We start from the raw sequence: 21,363 nt of genomic DNA on the forward strand, positions 1-21,363 counted from the left end.
ACAGCAATTCCTTTATAACTGTTACAATTAACAGAGCATATGCTACATGCATACATCATCTCTTATTTAAGCCTCACAATAACCCTATAAGGTAGGGATTATGAACTCCAATTTACAGATGAGGACCCTGAGGCTTATAGAACTTGGCCCAGAGTCTTAGAGTGGGTAGGTGGCAGAGCCAGAATTAGGACCCAGGTCTTTCTGATCTGTGGGCCCATGTCCTGTCCACCGAGTGCTGTTGCACTCAATTCTGAAGGCAAGGAAAGAACATATGTTGAGGACCTAAATGTCATTGTAGAGGATGTCCATTAGGGCAAAGCTATTTTCACCTGCTTTCTTGTGTGGAAATAATCAGCCATTGCTGCTTTTACCTCTGACTCCAGGTAGTGCTTCTATTTGCATTTGTGAATATTAGTGATTCTGGTCAGATTACACCAGTTCCTCTTAGTATGCGTATCCTCCAAAGAACACATGTGCAGCGCAGGCCAGAGCTTTCTACCAGATTCTAAATAACGACCCCTTCTCTCACCTTGAATCCCCTTGCTCCAGCCCTGAATTCTAAGACCTTTAGTAAAGTGAGGGACAAGAAAGGGTAGACAGAGATGAAGGAGTTTAGGGAGATTAAACTTTTTTACCTTTTGAAATAACAGATGAAAGAAAATGAAAGAAACTCAGTTCTACTTTAGAAAATTGCTGTCCCTCTACCTTCAATCTTCTTAATCCCCTCCCCAAAATGGCTACTTCTTTCATATAGTTTTCCAAAGTTACATATGCAAATATCTAGCCTATGAAATTGGCCTCAGCCTCATCTGCCTCTCATGCAGATTAACCACATAAACTGCTTCTGCATATCACTCAGAGAGTGCATGGCCTTGCCTGGCTGCAGCTGACACATCCCAAATCTCCCAGCCCCTCTTCAGATTCCCAAGAGAACCAATCAAAGACAGAGAATGCCAGAGTCAGCAACCTCTTTGGTCCTTAGGTCCTCCGCTGGGCTCAGCAGTGCCCAAGGGGGATATCTAATATGGTCTAAGGGATAGGTAAACAAGATATCAAAAAAAAAAAAAAAAAAAAAAGAAGGAGAGAGAGAGAGAGATCGGGGAAAATAATAAGGTGAGTAATAGAAAAATAAGATATAGAACAAAGAAGGAAATGTTACTATTTAGATGGAGGAGGACCAATAGTGATTGTTTCACAGAGCTTCTGGGTGATCCCTAGGTGGTAACTATCTATCTCAGGTATCTTTCAGTTCTGCAAGAGCTTTGGACCAGATCTAATGCCAGCACAGCTCCTGGTGAGCTGGGGAGCCCTGGGCAGAGCACCCGCTCTGTTCCTCATATTAAACTTGATCCCCTTGAAGATTCTTTTGAGCTTTAATAGTCTCTCATTTTGTTTCAAGCCTGTGCCTCACTGAGAACCTGCTTATGGGAATGTTCCCTGATATGATATGAGAACCTGCTTATTTTGTTGTGTGTATTAGGCCAGAGAATCTAGGAGTGTGAGCTGGAGGGGAAGACCATCAAAAGCGTATTTGTAGGCGGGGCTAGGTGGCTCACACCTGTAATCCTAGCACTCTGGGAGGCTGAGGCGGGAGGATCACTTGAACTCAGGAGTTTGAGGTTGCTGTGAGCTAGGCTGATGCCACAGTACTCTAGCCCAGGTGACAAAGGGAGACTCTGTCTCAAAAAAAAAAAAAAAAAAAAAAGAATTCATTTGTGTAAGTGTGTGTATAATAGGACCCTCCTAAGTCAAAGGGTTAGCTAATTAGTAAAAGCAAGGCTTCCAGCAAGCCGCAGAAACCCTGCATTTTAAGGCCAACAAAATGATGCGCCCAAGTTAGCATCTTATGTCCACCTCCGCTGCTGCTGAGGTGGCATGAGGCTCGGTTTTTGGGGCCTTGCAAAGCATGCAGTGAGCCTGGTCTTGGCACTGATAGGATGCATCATCTCTCCTTCCACATCCCTTAATGAAGTGTGCAGCTCTTGTCCTCATTAGGCCCCAGCATTGTCAATAAAAGAGTCAATAAACCTGGTTGATGGGTTGGGACCGAGAGGCTGAGAGGCAGTGGCTGCACATCCATAGGGCAGACATCAGCTCCGCCACGTATCATGACCCAGCATCCAGGGATCGATAACCAGCTCAGAACAAAGCCTCAGAGCCTGCCCTCCACAGTTTCCTCTCTAGACCCCTTCACCCAGGGCAGAGCAGTGCCAGCCGGCTCCTGCTTTGTTTGCAGTTGTTCCCACTTCGTGCCATTCTGGGTGCCAGATGCCTTTGTTTCTTTCTGATTGGGCCCTCTGGACACCCCATGGATGCATATTTAGTGAGTGCTCACCTGGCATGAGAACATGGAGACGGCATCCTCAAGCAGCCCAGAGGCCGACGTGGGCCCTGTTTTCTGTGGCTTCTGGCTGCTGACAGTCTGTGAGGAGTCCCGGTGGACAAGGCAGTATATTTTCTGCATGTTTTGCTGCCAGACTCCATTCCTGGCTGCTCTGCATCTCTTTAGATACCCTTATCTTATCTAATTACAAGGAATTTCAGATTAATTTCTTGGCCTCTACTCCAAAGGACCTCTTATCTGTGAGGGCCTTGTATTTTAACCTTGTCATTCTTTTGTTGTTTGCCTTTAAGGGGCGGGTGGCTAAGAAGGGGATGCTAAGATCTTGCTGGAATTGGGTCTAGGGGGAGGGGAAGAAAAGGGAGGCAGACCTGGGATTTGTGTATTCTGCTCCATCCCCCTGCCTGAGTGTGGAGACAGCTGGCTGCTTTCTTCCATGACAGCCACATGGTACCCAGCCACACAGAACAGGACCCGGGCAGGGACTCGGCTGCTGCCAACCTCTCCAGATCTCTTTGATATTTCCGACAGAGCAGTAAAGGACTCTTGACTATCACGTTTTGTCTTGCCTCTCTTCACCTCCTCTAAGACTCCTTCGTGTGGTTTCCATGACTACCCCCAATCAGATTTGGCTTCCTGGGAAATTGGATTTCAAAGAAGGACAAGGCTTCAAAGGAATTTGTCCATTTAACAGAATGTCATTAGGAGTGAGGCTGACTGCTGAACCAGGGTCCTCAGTTGATTAAGGAGGGGCTGTGCCCATGTGTGGAGGCAGGTTTCTGTCTGCAATGAGGAACCTTGATGCAACATGACAATACCGTATTGGAATCTGCCAGTCACCAACCACATGCTACTCAACTGCATCTCCCTCTACCCCCATCTCCCTAAAACCCAGAGATTTGTGTGGGGAAAAATGCACACAGGATACCTACATTGTGAGTTTTTGCTGTTTTCTTCAGGATAAGTAAGCTATGACAGGTGGCCTGCAAGGAAGTGCAATTACCTGGGTTTATTGCTCTTTATCAAACAATTCATAGCCTATATTAGCATGTGGCACAATATCCCTGAAGAAAAAGGGGAGGTTATCAAATTTGCTTCCATTTCCCAGAGGGAAAGCAAGGCAAAGTTTGGGTTGACATATAGGGGGGAGTTTGTTTCTCTTGATTTTTTTAAATGACAGTTTTATATTTATATTATAAAATTGTGATGATAGTACAGAGAGTTCCCATATACCTTCCCTTGCTTTTTTTTTTCTTTTTAACATGACATAAGTATTCCAAAATGATTCCAGAGCAGCTACAATTTTATAGGGGGAATGGTGAGATTGGGAAAAATGTGCCGGGGATTCCTGGTATTTGCTCTGAAGCCTAAAAGAGGCAGCCAGCCTATTCCTATACTTTCCCAGGGCACGAAGGAGGATGTGCAGGAACCAGATTCCCCAGAGACTCATGCCAGCCTCTGTCCCCTCTCCCCAATTTGCTGCAACTTGTAGGTGGGTCATGTGACCCTAAAACCAAGCCACCATTCCTTTTCAGATGGCAGGATGTGATCAAAGCCATTGCACTCCTTGAAAGATCAAGCCCCCAATCTTGCAGTTGCATCGCCAGAGGGGAAATTATGCCAGGAGGCAGGCACTGCTACCATGAGTCCTGTACTGTTTCTTCTTGCTGCTCTCACCCCATCTCCCAGGTTGAGTCCATCATTATCCCCTGAGGCTGCTGTAAAACCCACTTCACCTGCCTTTCCTGTCTTACCATTCTCAATCCTTTCTATATATTAAACACCATTTTTTTTTTTTTTACAAAGAAGGCAAACAATAGAGGTGAAGAAAGATGTGCGAGGCCACATACCACATAGGAGCTCTGGTTAGGTCACTCCCCAGTTCCAAAGTTGCCAATGGATCCCCAGTACCCACTCAATTGAGTTCAAAATCCCCATTCTGACTTTGAAGTCCCTTCACGATAGAGCTCTAATTTGTCTTGACAACAGTAGTCTCCCCAGCCAGTGAAAGAGGGCTACTAGCTGTTCTACAGGCAGGAGTATCTTTGTTTACTCGGATCCTTGTACCTAGAAAGTCCTCTCACCCCTTCCAAGATGATCTCAAACACCATGTGCACCTTTAAACACACATACGTCCACTGACACATCCCTCCTTTTCTTATATTAATCTCCCTTCTTTTATTAACCAAGCACTTTATACCATTTTCATGGCAGTTGACCTATTGTACTTTATAGAGAATTAAACTCTTTATTTTGAGATAATTGTAGATTCACAGAAAGTTGTAAGAAATAATACACAAATGGCCCAGTGCAGTGGCTCTTACCTGTAATCCCAGCACTTTGAAGGATCGCTTGAGGCCAGGAATTTGAGACCAGCCTGGGCAACAAAGTGACACTCCATCTGTACAAAAAATAAAAAAAAATTAGGCCTGGTGGTCCATGCCTGTAGTCCCAGCTACTCTGGAGGCTGAGACAGGATTGCTTAAGTCCAGGAGTTCCAGGCTGCTGTGAGCTACCATGGAGCCACTGCACTCCAGCCCGAGTGACAGAGTGAGATCTTGTAAGGAAAGGAAGAAAGGAAGAAAAGAAAGAATACAGAGGTACCCTGTGTACCTTTACTCAGTTTCCCCCAAGGGTAACATCTTGGCCCATTATAGTGCTATATCACAACCAGGACATCCACACCAGCTGTACTCAGAATGAGGGGGAGAGAGCACCTCCCCATGATCTTGTCCTTCACTTTCCTCCCTTTATCAGCTCTTAGAGGGAAAAGGCTCTGTTCTCTCCCCCAGCTCTCTCCCCAGGTTTCCCCTTCCTTTCCTCACAGCCTTTTCCGCCTCAGGGAGGCAGGGACACTTTAGCTCCCTGGGACCGCTGCTGCCATGCCACTCCAATTCTCCTAAATGTTATGGCCTCATATTATTTATTGGGACTTACTATCATTCCCTTTAAACAGGGTGGCTTCCCGGGGATAGTGAACGTTCTGTCCTCTTTTCTGGACACGGAGGCGCGAAGTGGATGGGCAGCTGAGGGATGCTATGCAGGGCGGGGACTAATCTCTCCCTTGGATTCTGCCTCCCCCGTGGCCTTTTAAACTTGCCACCTGAGGCCAACTGTGCAGTTTGAGGGTGGAGTCTCCACGAGCCGTGGTTCCTTTGAGTCGTGCGAAGTCTTTTCTTTCAGTGGGGGACCCGGAGGGCGCACCTTTGGCCTCACCTGGTGCCGCGCTGCCTGCGGCCCCCCGGTCTTTCTACCTCTGGGCCGGCACCGGCGCGCAGGCGCCCCCAGGTTCTCCCGGCCCGCCGCGCCCCCGGCGTCGCAGCCCTGCCGCCCACCCACGGGGCCCCCGCCCGCTGCGCGCGCCGCTTCCTGAGCTCGCCCCGGGCCCCGCGGCCCCGCCCTGCGGCAGGGCCAGGCGGCGGCGGCGACAGCGGCAGAGGTACAGGTGCCTCCGAGGCGCAGCCAGGCCGTCGTCCTCCAGCCGCCGGCCTTCCGCCCAGAGCCCACCCATCCCTTCTCCCGCCTCACACTCCGGCCTCCCTCCCGCCCCGCCAAATGCAGGCCGTCGCCCTCCCTGAGGAGATCTGTTGGCTCCTGGAAGGTAACACCCTGGCCCAGCCCCAGGCCCCCATGACCTCTCCGGAGGTCCCTCCGGTGCTGAGCTGAAGGCAGGAACTGAGACACCAGGCTTCCTAGGCCGGGCGTTCTCCTCAGCTCCATCACTCGCCTCCTTCTAGAACCTCAAGGCTTCTGGAGTCCTCAACCCCCTAAGGCCAGCGTTCCATCTTCCCACCTCAGGATCTCTTTCTCTCCCTTTAATTCCACGTTTTTTTTTCCTCATGGCCTCAACGCCTCCACTGAACGTCCCAGGCTTCTGAACTCCTTCAGGCCAGGTGCTTGGTCCCCCATGCCACCTCGCCGGCTCTTCGACCTGTCCCTTTCTCCGCCGGACTCCTCCACATCTGTAGGGTCTCCTGTCCTTCCTCCTCCCCGGCCGGGACTTCATCACCTCTCACAGGAGACCCTGCTGCTTCCTGCTTAGAGGCCCTTGAGGCCCTCAAGGGGCCTGTGAGGGGCTCGTGGGATCCTGCGGGCCAGGGCGGTGGGTAAGCTGAGGTGGTGTCCGCGCTGAGACCCTCGGCCTTGCCTGTACCAGCCTGCGGATGGCCAGGGGTCTCCGTGTCCGACTCAAGGCAGGCTCGTGCTCAGCATCATGCTTTCTTCTGTTCTAGAAACGCCCTGTTATAGTGTGTTCACCTTCACCGTACAGTGTCTAAGCAGTCCTTTAAAGAGTTAAAGCCATGCTCACTGACCACTCGACGCTAGTAGGCAATGTCATCTGCTCCTTTCACACTCTTCATGGTGAAAGTAATTTTTACTGGCTTTCCTGTAACTGACCGTCTAGGGAGGATAGAGGGTCTGGAATCTGCAGTTGCGTAAGGGTCCCAGGAGGAAGCTGTTCAGAATTAAGCCTTTTGGCATCTAAGCGACATATTTGACACATATTTAACAGATGGCCTGCTTTGGGCAGGTCATACTTTTGGCAAGCGGTATTCTTTTTCAGTTTCTCTCAGTTTAATTGGCTTTATATCTGCATTACCTTGTTATCTTGGTATAAATGTCTCCTAATCAAATATTTGGCAAACCCTTTTGGTCTTTGCTTGTAGCACTATTTCCATTCTGGATCGCTTCTACATAAAAGCTGTTAGCTAGGTATTTCTTTTGAGGTGGGGTTTCCAAAATCCATTTTCCTTATGACCCGAGTGAATCTAAACTTTAGGAGTAGAAAACTATTTGCAGGGTAAAAGAGCATTATCTAGATGTCCAAGAAGCAATCCAGCCTTTCTGTGGTTGGTTTCATATTAGGCTTGTAGAGGAAGGTTGTAATTGTTTCTGGTTTCTAGGAGAGAAGGAACGAAATGTGGCAAAAAGCTTAACTCTGCCCTTGCATTTAAAGATATAAAGTGATTCTTTTTATTGTTATCTATCATTCAATGAGAGGAAACGTATTTTATAAGCTTGTTAAACCACACTTCAGTCTTGTGTGCAGGCTTGGTAGAAAATTCCTTTTTATTTTCAGAGGCTTGCAATGAAATCCACTCCATCGACATTTTTGATGTGCAGTTCTTTATTGTTCAAAATTGACACTTTGGTAAACAACTCATTTCTGCACCTGCCACCTTCCTTTAGCTTAGATTATTTTCTTGTTAGCTGACTGTTTTTAATTGAAGTCTTCAGATCTCCTTCTAAAGCAGAACCTTTGTTTGCTGACAAGTAGAGCAGGGTATGAATGGAGATTAATTGCATGTCACATAGTTCTGTATCAAACTTGCTGTGTCTTAACAATCTCTGTTGGTGCTCAGATCTTTAGAATATATGGAAGAGTCTGAGGTTAAATTATAAGGAGCTTCGTTGGTTACTGTATTTCTTTAAGGCTTTTTTTTAAAGTTTGCAATTAGAATCTGAATCTGAAGTAGAGAAAAAAATGGAAAGTGGGATTCAACCAATGATTCTATTGAAAAATGCTGGAAGAATATGTTTTTGAAAGATTCTTGTAATAACATATTCATTATAAGTGGTATTTTTTCTGGAGCATAGTCTCTGGTGTAGATTAGCAGAATTATTCATTGTGTTACAAATAATTTGCAGATATTAGAAACCCAAAATAGCCATCAATTTGTCATCTGTTGCTATTTACTTGTCTCCCCCACCACACACTTCTTAAGGTTAACTATTGACGATTAGAAAATATATAGGTCCTGATCTCTGTCTAGTCACTCTGTGGGAGGGAGTCACAGGATGTGAGACTTTAGTGCTGCCACATGGCTGTGTGGGTGGAGTTTCCACAATGAATTACTGCTTTCATAAACCAAGGCATAAGCGTTTGCACAGTGATTTAACACTGGCCATCACAGCTATAACATAAGCATTTATTTATTTATAACTACACCAGCATAAATGACAGGGGCATTCTTTGACATAATGATGAGCTTTTAAAAATAAAGTATGCAAAGCATTGTGAGAGGTTTATACCAAAATTTTGCATATTGAAGAAGGGAACAGAAATTTTGAAGGTCTAAAATTAATTTTGTTTAAATATAAAATTTTAAACATTTGAAAATGTTTCATTCGACTTAGAAATGCCAAATCTAGGTATCTGTTACTGAAATTAAAAGACATGAAGTAGCATATGCACAAAGATCCATCCAAAATGTTCATGAGTTGGGAAGGTCAGGGCGATGGTTGAATGAATTATGGGGACATCCGTTTTATGGAATACTTTGCAGCAACTAAAAAGGAATTGATGGATCTATTATATTGGCTTGAAAAATGTCCATGGTTTTTATGACTAAAAGATAAAATGCATGATAGTATATGTAATATCCCATTTTTGTTTGAAAACAAAAAGCAAAACAAAAAAAGCCTCTTATGTAAGTTTGTGTAAGCCTAGAAAGAAGTAAAAAAGCTGTTAACATTGGTTTCCCTGGGAGAACAGTGAGAGTTTAGGGAAGAGAAAGTTATTAATTTTTATTTCATACATCTTTGTGTTGTTTGAATTGTGGCAATGACCATGTATTACTTTCTTTATTTTAATTTATTTTTATTTTTTTCTCTTTTATACCTACATGTGAACAAACATGTATTACTTTCTTAACCAGGAAAAAACAACCAGTAAGATTATTTAAAAGAAAAAGGAACAAAAGACAAATAGAGGCTCAGAGAGGTCAGTGTGCTAAAAGGCTATTAACCATGGTTGTGATTATATTTTTCCCTTTATAGCCATGGGGGGGAGGGGCGGGTAGGGAAGATGGGGAATTTTAAAAAAATGCTCTGTTGGATTTTTGGCAAATGTCAAAGCAGTGAGAGGCTTCTAGAGTAACTCAGGAAATAGCTTCCTCAGATAGACTCTGTCAAGCTCTCATGTAGAAATAGTAAACTAGTCCCCTATCAGCAAATAAGTATCTTAGAGATAAGTAGAATGAAGGGCGCCTTCTGCTTTATTGAAAGAGGAGGAAGTATTCAGGTCTGTTTTCAAATAATAGGGCTTCAGATGTAGAAGTTATCTTTTTGTTTTTGTTTTGTGATAACCATGCTGAAAACAAAAACAGTGGAGTGCTGGCAGTTTGCATAATCTTTGTCCCACAGATATATACATAATCAGTCTCTCCTTCCTGCTTTTTCTAGCCCCGTTTTTGAAGTCATTTTTGAAGCAAAAGAGGCAAGTATGAAGGAGGTGGAATAGATATTTCTTTGGTTTACAGTTTGCCCTGTGTGATGGAATGGGGCCTACTGACTTTATCCTGAGAGCTGATAGGTTCCAACTGCCTACGTTGTACCTAAATTCTGTTCAGAATATGGATTTAAGCCAAAATGACATCAACAACCTGGCTGCACTTAGTAGCAATTGCTGCATTAACGTTGATTCTGATACGCCTATAGTTACATATTTTTAAACTTTCTTGGGAAGAAGCAATCATTAATCATTTCCTTCCAGGTTGTTCTCTAGATTTGTATTGGTCAACGCGGCCAACCATAAAATCCTTTTCAATATAGTAAAACTCCAACTATTGGGAACTTGCAGGAATGAGTTGCTCTGGACAGCTGGGGAGATTCTCTTTAAGCACTCTAACTTTTTATTATAAACATTTGTGATCAAGTTTTTTCTAAAATTCATTAGGAACTTTTCTTCTTTAACCAACCAGTCTACATTCAAATGGACCTCTTTGGAACATTTTTTAACTCAGATTGTTATAGTGAATGTCTATTATCATACTTCACAGAGATGGTTGAATTGTTTAGGATGTTTTGGCCATAGTGGCCCCTGAACTGCTTTGTGAGTGTCTATGTCTGCGTTAAATTTTTATTTTAGTTATTTTTTTATTGCGGTGAGGCTAAGGCCTATCACTTTTGCACTGTTGTTTGTGTATCTGCATCCCCAATGCTTTTGGAACATCAGATAACAAGTTAGTTGGAATTAAGATATGTGTAAAAGAAGGTATGAAGGGCTTTCTTGATGAACAAGTACCCACACCTTTAGGCAAGGGCTTTGTGACATGTATTTTGGCTGCTAAATAGCTTTTTTGCATAATTTTTGATACTAGGTTGTCTTCCAGATTGGTGAGGTTACTGATCAGTTGAATTCTGAAAGGTGAGATATGGCTATAGTTCTATTTCTTATTTTTATATGAAAATTTTGTGATTATAAAAGTAACAATGCTCATTGTAGAAAATCTAGAAAACACACAGTATTATACAATTATTCAGAGTCAATAATCTTGAAATTTCCATGTTTTTATTCCAGTCTTTATTATATGTCCATACTTTAAAAGTTGGAACACATTTGTGTATGGTTTTGTATATGGATTTTTCAACTTACAAGTTTTTACTTGCTGTTGTCTCCTGAGCAGTTTCTTAGGTCATTGCTATGGTCTGAATGTTTGTCTCCCCCAAATTCATATGTTGAAACCTAATTAACAATGTGATGGTATTAGCCTTGGGGAAGTGATTAGTCATCATGAATGGGATAAATGCCCTTATAAAAGGGCCCCAGAGAACTCCCTTGCCCCTTCCACTATATGAGGACACAGTTAGAAGGTGCCACTATGAACCACAATGCTGACTCCCACCAGACACTGAATATGCTGGTGATCCTGGACTTCCCAGTCTCTGGAACAATGAAAAGTAAATTCCTGTTATTTATAAGCTACCCAGTTTGTTATAGCAGCCTGAATGGACTAAGACAATCATTAAATGTTGGTTTTTTTTCCTTCAAGTGATTTTTTTCTTTAAGTTATACATCCTATTTTTATTCTACAGGTAGTTTTACCTTAATGGCTTAAAAGAAAAATGCAATCACATCCCTCTGAGTAACAATATTTGCAGTGCAACAAGGTCTTATGGTTCTTTCCTGCAGTGTGAACTGTGAACTTGCTGATATGAGATTTTAGATCTTGACAATTACTGTTATTATTATGTATATTATATTGAAAAAATTATTTCTGACATTTGAAAATTATCTTAAAAGCATGTTTATAAGGAATATTTTTCTTGTTTAACTTGTTCATTACTTATTTTTTTATCATGAATTTTTTATTCTTGAACTCTTTCTTTTATTTCTTAGGTATTTGTACTGTGTTGTCTGATACAGTAGCTGCCAGCCACACGTGGCTATTTAGATTTAAATTAACTAAAATTAAATAAAACAAAAAAATTCAGTTCCTTAATTGCACTGGCTGTATTTCAGCCACTGAGTAGCCACAGTGGCTACTGTACTGGACAGTGCATAAAGCCCTGGTGGCTGATAATCTAGACTATAATGCTGCCTGAAATATCTCAGGAACGGTACTTGGATAATATACTGTTTGAGCCTCTGCATGTCTGAGCGTGTGTCTCTCTTGTTTCATATAAACTTAACTGTGGGCATGAAATTCTGGGGTCATACTCTTCCCCTTCCTTCCTCCTCCCCCCAACTCAACCTTTAGAAGTTGTTTCATTATCTTCTGGTCTTCCATTTTGTGAAGGAGAAGTCTGATGCCAGCCTAATATATTTCTTTTATAATCCAGTCCTCCCACCCTTTGCCTGGATATTTATAGGATATTTTTCTTTGCTCTAAAAAATATCATTAGACTGTGGCCAGATCTTAGACCTTTTAATAATTTTGCCTGGTATTTGACGAACCCTCTTGATACATGGACTCAGGTCTTCCTTTGACTTGGAAAAGTTTTTTTGAATTATCATGCTTCTACTCCATCTGTTTTATTCTGTTACACTGGGGTTTATATCCTAAATATATTGGACTCCTGATCTGCTCTCTCTGTTTCATCTCTTTTATTGTCTCATCTATCATTGCTTTCATTATGGTTAAAAAATTCAACATTTACTTGTAAAGTTTTCCATGTATTCTTTCCTCAACATTCATTGTTTCATTTTCATTACATCTATAAAGCTCTGATTTATACATGTAATGACTTTTTGGATGTTGCTGAGAATTAGAAATATTCTAAACATTTCTATTCTTTAGTAATAAATCTACTTCAGAGGGAGGCATTTTCTGTAGTTCTTCAGGTGGTTTTTTTTTTCCTGAACTATAATGTTTTCTAACGGGTCCTGTAAATTTTCTCTGTGTGTAGTTTGCCTGGATTCAAATCCTGACTTTGCCACTTTCTTAATACCTGTTTGACCTTGGGCCTCAGTTTCTTCATCTGTAAAATGGGGATAATAATAATACCTATCTTATACAATTTATATGAAGAATAAAGGAATGAATAGTTGAAAAGAATATATAACAGTATCTGTCATGTGTTAAATGCCATCTAAGTGTTTGGTAAGTAAAATTTTAAAAACTTTTTTATTTGAGGAAGTCCTATTGACCTCTTTTTTTTTTTTTTTTTTTTTGCAGCTGCCTTTCCACAGGAAAACTCTTAGACATGACCTTTTGCTTATATTGGTGGTCCATCCTTGCTTTTCTACATTAGGGAAGACTTGTGGGGATTCTTTCACGATCTCCTCTATTTCTTTCCTTCGGAATCTAGTGATTGTTTCAATGAAATACTTTATGGAGGAAGGAGAGAGAAAGTTAGCCTCTTTCCTTTTGTTGTCAGCTAGTCTGCAGTTCACTGAAATTCCTTTACTCTTACAGATTCCCAAACATATAATTTTTCTTTCCCCCCCCTTTTTTTTTTTTGAGACAGAGTCTTGCTCTGTCACCTCAGATAGAGTGCAGTGGCTTAATCATAGCTCATTGCAACCTTAAACTCCTGAACTCAAGCGATCCTCCTGCCTCAGCCTCCCAAGTAGCTGGGACTACGGGCATGCCATATGATACCCAGCTAATTTGTCCATTTTTTGTAGAAACAAGGACTTGCTCTTGCTCAGAATGGTCTTGAACTCCTGGCCTCAAGCAATCCCCCCTTCTCAGCCTCCCAGAGTGCTAGGATTGCACCTGGCCCCAAACATATAATTTTTCTACTCTCATGTTTCAGCTGCAATTTTGTTTTGTAACAAAGAGATTCTCTGAGGTGGCACTTGAAACTTTTCCTAGTCTGTTCCTATATGATTGAGCATGTATCATACGCTCCTATGCTTGCTGTCTATCCTGAGTTGTGACTGGTGTAGGCCAACTGGGGTGATTTTGTCCCTCAGGATGTTTGGCAACATCTGGAGACATTTTGGTTGTCACAGCTGGGGAGGGTGCTACAGACATTTAGTGGACGGAAGCTAAGGATGCTACTCAACTTCCTATAATACACAGGACAACCCCCATCCCAAATTGTCAGTAGTGCTGAGTTTGAGAAACCCTGGCCTAGGTTTATCCTCATCCTCAATTTCCACAAAAGCCTATACACATGAAGTCCCTGTGACTGTAGAAGACATCACTGGAGATTCAGAGGGTGCAGGGAGAGAAAGGAGGGATTTACATTGCAATCATGGAAAGGATTTCAGTTTGAGCATTAGGCATTCCTGTTCCTAAATACCCTTCTGCCACCTAGGTGTCAGAGTTTACCCTCTGGCCCTCCACCTGATTTAGTTCCCAACCTTATGCTGTCTTATTGCCACTTTCTCCCTTTATTCTATCTGGAACAAAACCAAAAACAAAATTTTTTTTTTCCTTGCCACATGAAAAGGCGGTTTAACTATCTATTTAGTTGTTTAGGTTCCCAGCAACACTCACATACAACAAAACAAGTTATTTTACGAAACAATGACAATTCTTTCCTTAAGAGGAATTGTAGTGCCAGTTATTAAGATAATATTTTTGCCTAATTTCATAAGTATGATACTTAAGCAGTTTTTAATCCTTTTAAATATAGGAAAAATGAGGTAAGTTGCAAGTTTTACCATCATCTGAAAATCTTAACATATTGACATAACTATCATAGATCTAATTTTTTTCATGTTATAAGCCATTACACCCTACAGAAATCCTATAATTTCTGCTACATTTATTCATATTTATTTCCCTTGTGTTTCCGAGTTCATTGCTTGCTTTTCCGGTTTGTCAGTGCTGCATTATAGGTTAGGTGATTATAACAGATGGCTTTTCAGGTCTGGAGTCTTTGAGTTCCACTGTTTAATTTTACTATCTAGCTTTTACATGGAAGATAGGACAGATCTGGGCTCAGAAATAGAGTGGTCTTAGTATCCAGAAAATCTTTCTGAAGGCCAATGGCTTTGGTAAGATCATTTATGAATTACTTAAATTTTCATGTAGGGTCTCTTCCTAACATTTTGCTGATATCCTAATATTAGTATGTTATGGGAAAATAAAGTTTATATTCACATAATAGGAGCTTGACTAAAATGTATCAAGTGGCACATATTTGTACGTACTTATTTAAACCAATATGGTAGTAGAGTTGAAATTAGCTAAGGTACTATATATTATAAATCAAGTATGAAAAGTATGCTGGTGTACTTAACTAGTTACAGAAAACATCTCTTAACTACATTTTAGTAAACATCCTTAACATCACATTCCCTTTAAAATAATTTTTCTTTCTAGTGAGTTTTTTTTTTTCATCTTATTATGGGGGATACAGAATTTCAGGTTACATACGTTGCCCATGTACCGCCTGTCCCCCCAAGTCAAAGCTCCAGGCGTGTCCATTCCCCAGTGTGCGTTGCACTCATCATGTAGGTATATACCCATCCCCTCCTCCCTCCCCCCCCCAGTCAGCACCTTCAAGCATGACCATTCCCCAAACGGTACGCAATGCACTCATCATGTAGGCATACACCATCCCCTCCCTCTAGTAAGTTTTTGTGTGAGCCTCTTCATCCATCCATCCAACCATTCATCCATTCATCTATCCATCCATCTATTCCTTCTTTCCTCCCTCCCTCCCTTCTATTTTCCCCCTTCCTCCTCAGTACTTTATTAAGGTATGATTTACATACATAAAATGCACTAATCTGAAGTGTTAAAACTGGAGACTTTAACACACACACACACACACACACACACACGCTCCTGTGCAACTACAACCCAGATCAAGCTATAAACATTTCTGTCACCCTAGGAAATTTCCTTTCCAGTCAGTACTCTCTCTCAGAGCTAATCACTATTCTCACTTCTATCATAGTAGATTACTTGTGCTGTTCTGGAATTTCATGCAATCAGTATATACTTTTTTGTGTCCATCCTCAAAGTAATGTTTTTTTTTTGTTTGTTTGTTTTTTTATTTCATCTTGTTATGGGGGATACAGAATTGCAGGTTACATACGTTGCTCCTGTACTGCCTTTCCCCCCAAGTCAGAGCTCCAGGCGTGTCTGTTCCCCAGGTCGTGCGCGTTGCACCCATCATGTAGGTATATATCCCTCCCTTCCCCACGCCCCCTTCCCGAGTCAGCACCTTCAAGTGTTACCATTCCCCAAACGGTGCGCAATGCACTCATTGTATAGGCATACCCCCATCCCCTCCCCCACCCCCCACCTCAGTCTGATATCCAATTGGTGTCGTTCCCAGATTTGTATTTAGGTGATGATCAGGGAAACCAATTTTCTGGTGAGTACATGTGATGCTTGTTTTTCCATTCTTGGGATACTTCACTTAATATAATGGGTTCCAACTCTCTCCAGGAGAACCATAGAGATGTCGTGTCTTCATTATTCCTTATAGCTGAGTAATATTCCATGGTATACATATACCACAGCTTACTAATCCAATCCTGTATTGATGGGCATTTGGGTTGTTTCCACATCTTTGCTATTGTGAATTGTGCTGCTATAAACATTCGGGTACATGTGTCTTTGTTAAAGAATGACCTTTTTTCCTTCGGGTATATGCCCAGTAATGGGATGCTGGGTCAAATGGCAGGTCTACTTGAATCTGTTTAAGATACCTCCATAATGCTTTCCACAGGGGTTGCATTAGTTTGCAGTCCCACCAGCAGTGTATTAGTGTTCCTGTCTCTCCACACCCACGCCAACATGTGTTGTTTTGGGTTTTTTTGATAAAGGCCATTCTCATTGGAGTTAAGTGATATCTCATTGTGGTTTTGATTTGCATTTCTCTGATGATTAGGGATGTTGAGCATTTTTTCATATGTTTGTTAGCCATTCTTATATCTTCTTTCAAGAAGTTTCTATTCATGTCATTTGCCCACTTTTTGATAGGGTTGCTTGATTTTTTCTTGCTGATTTTCCTGAGTTCTAAATAGATTCTTGTTATCAGTCCTTTATCTGATATGTAGTATGCAAATTTTTTTTCCCATTCTGTAGGTGGTCTGTTTATTCTCTGGACTGTTTCTTTGGCTGTGCAGAAGCTTTTTAATTTAATCATGTCCCATTCATTTATTTTTGTTGCTGCTGTGATTGCCTTGGGGGTCTTCTTCATAAATTCTTTGCCTAGGCCAATGTCTGTAAGAGTCTTTCCTATATTTTCTTCTAGAATTCTGATTGTATCACGCCTAAGGTTTAAGTCTGTTATCCACTGTGATTTGATTTTTGTGAGAGGTGAAAGCTGTGGGTCCTGTTTCAGTCTTCTACAAGTGGCTAACCAATTCTCCCAGCACCATTTATTGAATAGGGATTCTTGTCCCCAGAGTATATTCTTTCCCGCTTTGTCAAAAATTAGGTGACTATATGAGGATGGTTCTATATTTGGATTTTCTGTTGTGTTCCACTGGTCTGTGTCCCTGAACTTGTGCCAATACCAGGCTGTTTTAAGAACCACGGCCTTGTAGTATAGTTTGAGGTCTGGCAAATTAATACCTCCTATTTTGTTTTTGTTGCTTAAAATTGCTTTTGCTATACGGGGTCTTCTTTGATTCCATACAAAGTGTATAATTATTTTCTCTATGTCTGTAAAGAATGATGTTGGTAATTTAATAGGGATTGCATTGAATCTGTAGATCACTTTGGGTAATATAGACATTTTACAAAGTAATGTTTTTGAACTGTCTCTATGTTGTGTATATTGGTTCATTCCATTTTGCTAAGTAGTATAGCATTATGTGAATATTCCAGTTTGTTTATCCATTCTTCTACTGATGGATAATGAATTGTTTCACTTTTTTGCTGTTTATGAATATAGCTGCTATGAGGATTCTTGTATAACTTGCTTTGTGAACATAAGCATTCATTTCTCTCGGATAAATATCTAGGAGTGGAATTATTGGGTCATAGGGTAGGTGTGTGTTAAACTACAAACAGTTTTCCAAAGTGATTGTGCCCCTTTTATACTCCCATCAGCAGTGTATAGGAGTTTGAGTTGCTCCATATCCTTACCAACACTTGCTATTGCAGTCACTTTATTTTTAGACATTCTGGGGGATGTCATGGTCCATGTATTTTTTTTAGCTACAAAAATAACTGATAGATATATTTTTATTGTAGAATATTTGCACAACATAGAAGTATATATAATACTTGGTTTTTTAACATAGCAGTGTTGAAGACTTTTTCACATAAATCAGTCTATGTATCCATCCATCTATGTGTGTATACATAAATATATATTTCAACAGCTTTGCACTGTTTCACAATTTATTAGCTATTGTCCTATTGATGGATGTTTAGGTTGTTTTCAAACATTTTATATTTCCACAGTCCTGTAGAGAACATCTCTATCTGTGCATCTTAGTATACCTATGCAAATATTTCTATGGGATAGATTCTTAAGATTCTCAAATGGAGATTACAGAAGTGTTAATCCTGGATTTCTAGGCTGCAGACTAGTTAAAACTTATTCTAAAGTACTCTCTGTGTTTTTGTTTCTGGGTTTTGTTTTCTTCATGTTGTCAGTATACAGGTATTTGCCATTTTTCCTCTACAGGAGGTAGAAAGAGAATTAAAAATATAAACACCATGCATTTCTTGGGTCATGGGGCAGAAACAATCAGCAGGTTAAACCTAACCACAACCAGAACATGCTGACAGCTTTTCTATTGTGTGCTGACAACTTCCTGCAAACCAAAACAAAGCTGGTAGGTATGATTTTAGCCTTGCCAACAAGTTTTTCCTCTTAACAAAAGGCAAAAAGTATATGCTTTAAGGATGCCAATTAATTTCCAGATCAAAAAGCTAATGTTAGTAAACAAGTTATAAACAAACTGAAAGTCATTTTCCACCACCATGGTACTTTTATTTTGTTGGCATGAAAATAGATAAGACAAGGTTTTCAAGAAAGCTTCGATTAATAGGGCAGAAAAATTGGATACTAAAGTTTTAGAGGTTTGATGTTAGTGAGATATGTCAGAGTGACTGCAGAAATCCTAATGGTATGATAACATCAGTATAACTGTGACAAGGAATTAGGAATTATATTTGTTTATACCAGAAGCTGTCAAGAGACTTTACAGAAGTTTGATTACCAACTAGCTTGTTTTTTTTTTCTATAAAATAGCAATATGTAACTTAAAGGGATAGTTGTGACATTTTTAAATGTATAAAATACTCAGATAACCTAGAATGAAATATGGTTTTCTACTCTTGCCAAGGCGGAGATTGTTTTGGTTTGGCAGGCATGGTTTGCTAGGCATGACACTGTGGTTAGGCATAGCCTGTTATTATTAATAGAAAGGATGTCTTACTGTTAAAAGTTTACTTATGGAAGTCCTGGGGATGATGCAAACAGATCTTTACTCCCTGCCTACCACTACCAATACAAAGGGCCCTGGATGGACTCCTGGGAGTCCTTCTTCGCAACACACATTTTCTGCCTCTCCGCCCTTCCCCACACAGGGTCCCCTCTCCATCCTAGAGGGGTGCTGTCTGGTCTTTAAGGTTTTAACTGTTTCAAAGTGTTCAGAGTGAAGCATCTTCAAGATAAATAAACATTTTCTTTTTAATTAGAAAAAAATGCTAGATTTCATTGAAAATTTAAGAGAAGATGAGTCTGAAATAGCATACTGCTTCTAGAATTAAAAAAAAATCAATGTTTTATTTTCCAATATTCCCTTAGGTATTTTTTTACAGAAACAATGTTTTTTATGGGAAAAAGAACCATGTTTTTTAGGCTGATTCCCAGGCCAGACTATTTTTAAAAACTACTTTGCAAGTATTATATCTGGAAAAGAGGACTATACTTTTTTTTTTTTTTTTTTTTTTTTTTGAGACAGAGTCTCACTCTGTTGCCCAGGCTAGAGTGAGTGCCGTGGCATCAGCCTAGCTCACAGCAACCTCAAACTCCTGAGCTTGAGCGATCCTCCTGTCTCAGCCTCCCGAGTAGCTGGGACTACAGGCATGCACCACCATGCCCGGCTAATTTTTTCTATATATATTTTTAGCTGTCCATATAATTTCTTTCTATTTTTAGTAGAGATGGGGTCTCGCTCTTGCTCAGGCTGGTCTCGAACTCCTGAGCTCAAACGATCCGCCCACCTCGGCCTCCCAGAGTGCTAGGATTACAGGCGTGAGCCACCGCGCCCGGCCAAAGAGGACTATAGATGTAATATTTTCATGGAGGCCCACCTTCCAAGTTGGGCTTCCAGAAACTCCCTGCTGAAGTCTGGGCATCTCTGGCTTCCACGTGCTTCCTCCTTGCTAGTCAGGGGGAGCACCCTCTTTATCCCCTTCCTCTCCAACTCCAAGGTCTGATGGTGGTATTTGTGCCTGGGGAATGACTCCAGTGGGCAGGGCTGGGAAGGGGTGAGGAGCTGATGGGAGCCAGGTTGGGGTTCTGAAGATTAGGGAAGAGACCATCTAAGGAGACAGATGGGAGTGGGAATGGAGCCCCACATGGGGAAGAGGTGAGAACCAGTATAAGGACCCAGAGGGAGGAGAGGACAGAATTTCCTCTCCTCATGTTTCTCTCTCCTTTTCCTGTCTTGCCCTCTCACCTCCAACTCCATCTTCCCATTGAAAGCATGGCTGCCAGCAGGCTTGGAGGTGCTATGTTCAGAAGAGGGGGGCTGGAGGCTGGGGGCTGGGGGAGGAATGATGGCAGACTTTAGCGGAGTTTTGTTAAACCAAAATGAGAATAAACTCCACAGCAAAGAGAGAGAATGGACATTTCTGTGATGGTGCCCAGCCAGGACAAGCATTCACACTTAAAGAGTACTTGGGACTTCTTTTTACTAAAGAGGGCCCAAAATACTGTCCAACATTGAACTTTGTAGAATTAATTCGGTGGGTCATTCTAACTTGTGCTAACCCTTGTCCCCATAGACCAAAAAATCTCAAATGTTTTCTTGGGTGTAATGCCAGTATAGGCAGCAATGTATGCCATTCTTCTTTTCAGAAATGTGAGTTCTGCTTTAATAGTTCAAATACTTTTACAGAATATCCCCTCTAGGAATGCTTTGATTGGTATTTGGTTGGCAGAATTGTTTTCAACAGCATTTGGCCATTCATCCTGTTTCCAAAAAAGGTTGATTGAAGTGAACTTTTGAGTTTTAGAAACATGCATTAACAAAAGCATTTTCAGCTAACTATTAGGGAACACCAACTGACGTATTTTTTCTTTCAGTGTATTAGAAGCATTTCTTACGAAACAGAAGGAGGCAACCTTTATCTTTTAGTAGTTTAGAAAATGTGATCCATAACGTGTCATTCTCCCCCAAATAAACAAAAGAGTAGACTTGTAAATGAACAAGGTCAGAGAACTGGGGAGAATGTTGGAAATTTTCATCAGTCTGCAAAACCTAGTGGTCCTGGGTGCATCCTTCCAAGTCAGAATCTTTTCATCTGGCCTTAGATTCTACAGTGGTTTTTTGCTGGGGTATAATGATCATATCATGTGTCCATGAATATACCCCCTGTTCCCTTGTCCTTTGGCCATCTTTTCCTATTTGCTTTTCCTACTCTGACCTGTTGGCCTAGATGTCTATAAACGCCTGAAAGCTGAGAGAATTTTTGTTTTAGGGCAGCTGTGAATTACTGAGTTCCAGAGCTGTGTTTACCTTTTAAATATGGAACTTAAAATAATTGTCTATTACTTTTAGCACAAAATATGTATGTTGCCACTAGATTGCTTCCAGATTAATCTTACACCCCCTTCCCTCTTTGAAAGGTGGGCTTACTAGTAACCTATCTAACAGAGGAAAATAAACTATCAAACAGAAAGTAAGAGAAATAAAC

At 41.3% G+C, this 21,363-nt stretch overlaps 1 protein-coding gene across 1 annotated transcript in view; it reads left to right on the top strand.

Annotated features, from left to right (window-relative positions):
• The first annotated feature begins 5,782 nt into the window (after window positions 1-5,782).
• SKAP1 (src kinase associated phosphoprotein 1) overlaps window positions 5,783-21,363 on the top strand; it is a 264,643-nt gene continuing 249,062 nt past the window's right edge. The window contains exon 1 of the mRNA XM_069481285.1: window positions 5,783-5,942. Coding sequence (XP_069337386.1) covers window positions 5,897-5,942 — 46 coding nt within the window. The 5' untranslated portion in view covers window positions 5,783-5,896. The remainder of the gene's footprint in view (window positions 5,943-21,363) is intronic.

The sequence above is a fragment of the Eulemur rufifrons genome, chromosome 9 (genome assembly GCF_041146395.1).
Source record: "Eulemur rufifrons isolate Redbay chromosome 9, OSU_ERuf_1, whole genome shotgun sequence".
Taxonomy (NCBI): domain Eukaryota; kingdom Metazoa; phylum Chordata; class Mammalia; order Primates; family Lemuridae; genus Eulemur; species Eulemur rufifrons.